This window comes from Austrofundulus limnaeus, unplaced genomic scaffold, assembly GCF_001266775.1.
Source record: "Austrofundulus limnaeus strain Quisiro unplaced genomic scaffold, Austrofundulus_limnaeus-1.0 Scaffold1228, whole genome shotgun sequence".
Taxonomy (NCBI): domain Eukaryota; kingdom Metazoa; phylum Chordata; class Actinopteri; order Cyprinodontiformes; family Rivulidae; genus Austrofundulus; species Austrofundulus limnaeus.
This window is the reverse complement of record NW_013953630.1, coordinates 27,855-30,033: the sequence shown is the minus strand read 5'-3', so window position 1 is coordinate 30,033 and position 2,179 is coordinate 27,855. Positions and strand designations below refer to the sequence as shown.

General features: G+C 41.3%; 1 protein-coding gene across 1 annotated transcript in view; it reads right to left on the bottom strand.

The window, feature by feature from the left end:
• selenoi (selenoprotein I) overlaps nt 1-2,179 on the bottom strand; it is a 15,622-nt gene that overhangs the window by 6,433 nt on the left and 7,010 nt on the right. The window contains exons 5-7 of the mRNA XM_014031336.1: nt 1,417-1,679; nt 1,211-1,319; nt 1,081-1,129 (exon numbers count right to left, since the gene is read on the bottom strand). Coding sequence (XP_013886790.1) covers nt 1,081-1,129; nt 1,211-1,319; nt 1,417-1,679 — 421 coding nt within the window. The remainder of the gene's footprint in view (nt 1-1,080; nt 1,130-1,210; nt 1,320-1,416; nt 1,680-2,179) is intronic.

Below are 2,179 nucleotides of genomic sequence, written 5' to 3'. Positions count from 1 at the left end.
CTTTTAAGTTAATTTTATAGTTTTGTGATATTAATAATGCTAATGTATTGATAATTTTCTAGTTTTGATTTAAGTTTGCTTGTTTAGCGTCGTCACAGTTGCTAGGTGACAAGACGTACGCCAGGTAAGGAGGGGAGGCTAGACCGTCCAAATTCACAGACTCTTTTTTCCGGTCTTCCCGGTCTACCAAGGACCCGGCCCGCCGAAACCGGGGAGTCTGGGTCCTCCGGAGGACCCGGCCTGTCGTTTTGGACACAGCCAATGTAAGCACTGTACGTAAACATTAGCTTTTCTTTTCCTTCAGTAAGAGGTTWTTATTTAATAGAATTTTTGGACAAAAAATCGCAATATATCACAATATATCAGGATATATCGTATCGTGACCCCTCTGTTATGATATGTATCGTATCGCCAAATTCTTGCCAATACACAGCCCTAGTACGGTCAGTGTCGGTACGGACAGTTCAGGTGCTTTTCCATTGACGTTCCAGTCCACTTCAAGTAGGTGTGTTTTGGGCGGTTGTTGGTTTTTGGGTTTTTCGAAAAAGAAAGTTAATGCGCAAAATGAGAGATGGAAACACATTTGCCGAATAAGTTGTAAAATTTTAAAAATTTGCTAAAAATTAAAATTGGAAACAACTAATATCACTGCTACAATTGAAAAAAATGGCTCCTTGGGTGGTTGTTGTAAAAGCAGCTCAGACGCAACCAGTGGCTCCACCCCCTAGCCAATCAGTGACGAACAGTTTTCTGATGTCGCATTTTCGTGTCGACTGGGACCGCTTGGAACCACAACAAAGTAGGTACTAAAAAAGGGCTGGTTCCATGAATCTGGCCTAATGAAAATGGCTTGGAACCGTACCGACACTAAGTGGCACTAGTGGAAATTTACTTTTTGGCTGGCATTTCACTATTTTTGGCTTTTAGCTAGTGCCCTGCTTCTTTTAGCTCTAACAATTCAGCTTTATTCAGGACTAATTTTTCATAACATTTCTATAAAAAAATCACTTCAAAAGATCTAAATTATTGCATTAAATATAAAACTAAAATCAGACAAAATATTTTCTACAGTGTACTTACTTCAGGACATTGTAGAGGCTCATGGGTAAAGTCACGGTAAAGGAACAAGCTGAAAACAGGCAAACGTCGGCGTTAACAGATGTCAGAGTAAGTGAACGAATAATCTCAGATAAACCAAAACATAACTCACTCATGATCATGAAGGTGAACAGATCTCGATAAAGGAGGTTCCAAATGACTGGTTGGTACCAGGTTTCTACACCCACCACAGCAGTGACCAGGTAAACAAGTGAGATTGTCTGAAGGGAGATGAGCCATGAAACATCAACCCCCTAAAAGACTGGCTAGTTCAAGCTGCAGTCAAACTTTTACGTGTGTGTATGTCTGTGTGTTTACCACTTGGCTGACGTCGTATCCCCAGGGCAGGAATAAGATGCCAGTGTTATATTTCTCCCAGTGGGACAGGATGAAAGAGAACAGCACCACCCACAGGATGAAATAGAGTATGACCACACTCACGCCGCTCTCTCCACGCCCAAATATGGAGTACACCGTGGCCACAAAGAATATGCACGCCCAGCTGTCCAGACCGTGGTCAAAGAGCTCCCCTAGTGGCGTGGAGGAGTTGGTGCGGCGGGCCTGCTTACCATCAACACCATCTTCAAGAACGGGAAAGACAAACAAGGATAGCTAGTAACAGCACTGTATGAGAAGAGAGACGCAAATAAAAAAGTATCAGATTTCTGAACAGAATGTCCTCATTTTAGATTTGTCCCCCAACTCAGGTGAAATGCAAGGATGTTCTTGCCTGTATCCATGTGTGAGTTTGCCTGTAGCGTTATCAAAATACTCTATGAACCAGTAGATGGATTTTAATGAAACTAAAAATGTAACTATTGGGTATACATCGACATCTCAACAGGGGTAGACATGAGGAAATTTTTTAGGTTGTCCAGCGGACAACCTGTTGACAAAACCTGGTTGTCGGCAAAACATTTTGGTTGTCCAAAAGAATCTCAAGAAAATTTTTATTTAACAAGTGTGTTTTGTAGACCAAGTTTACTATATATAATTGTTCTCAGTCAGCCAGGTTGACAGGAAGCTGCGTGAATAAAACTTCCTCATTCTCTTCTTTGAAATAGAGTTCAACATTCATAAG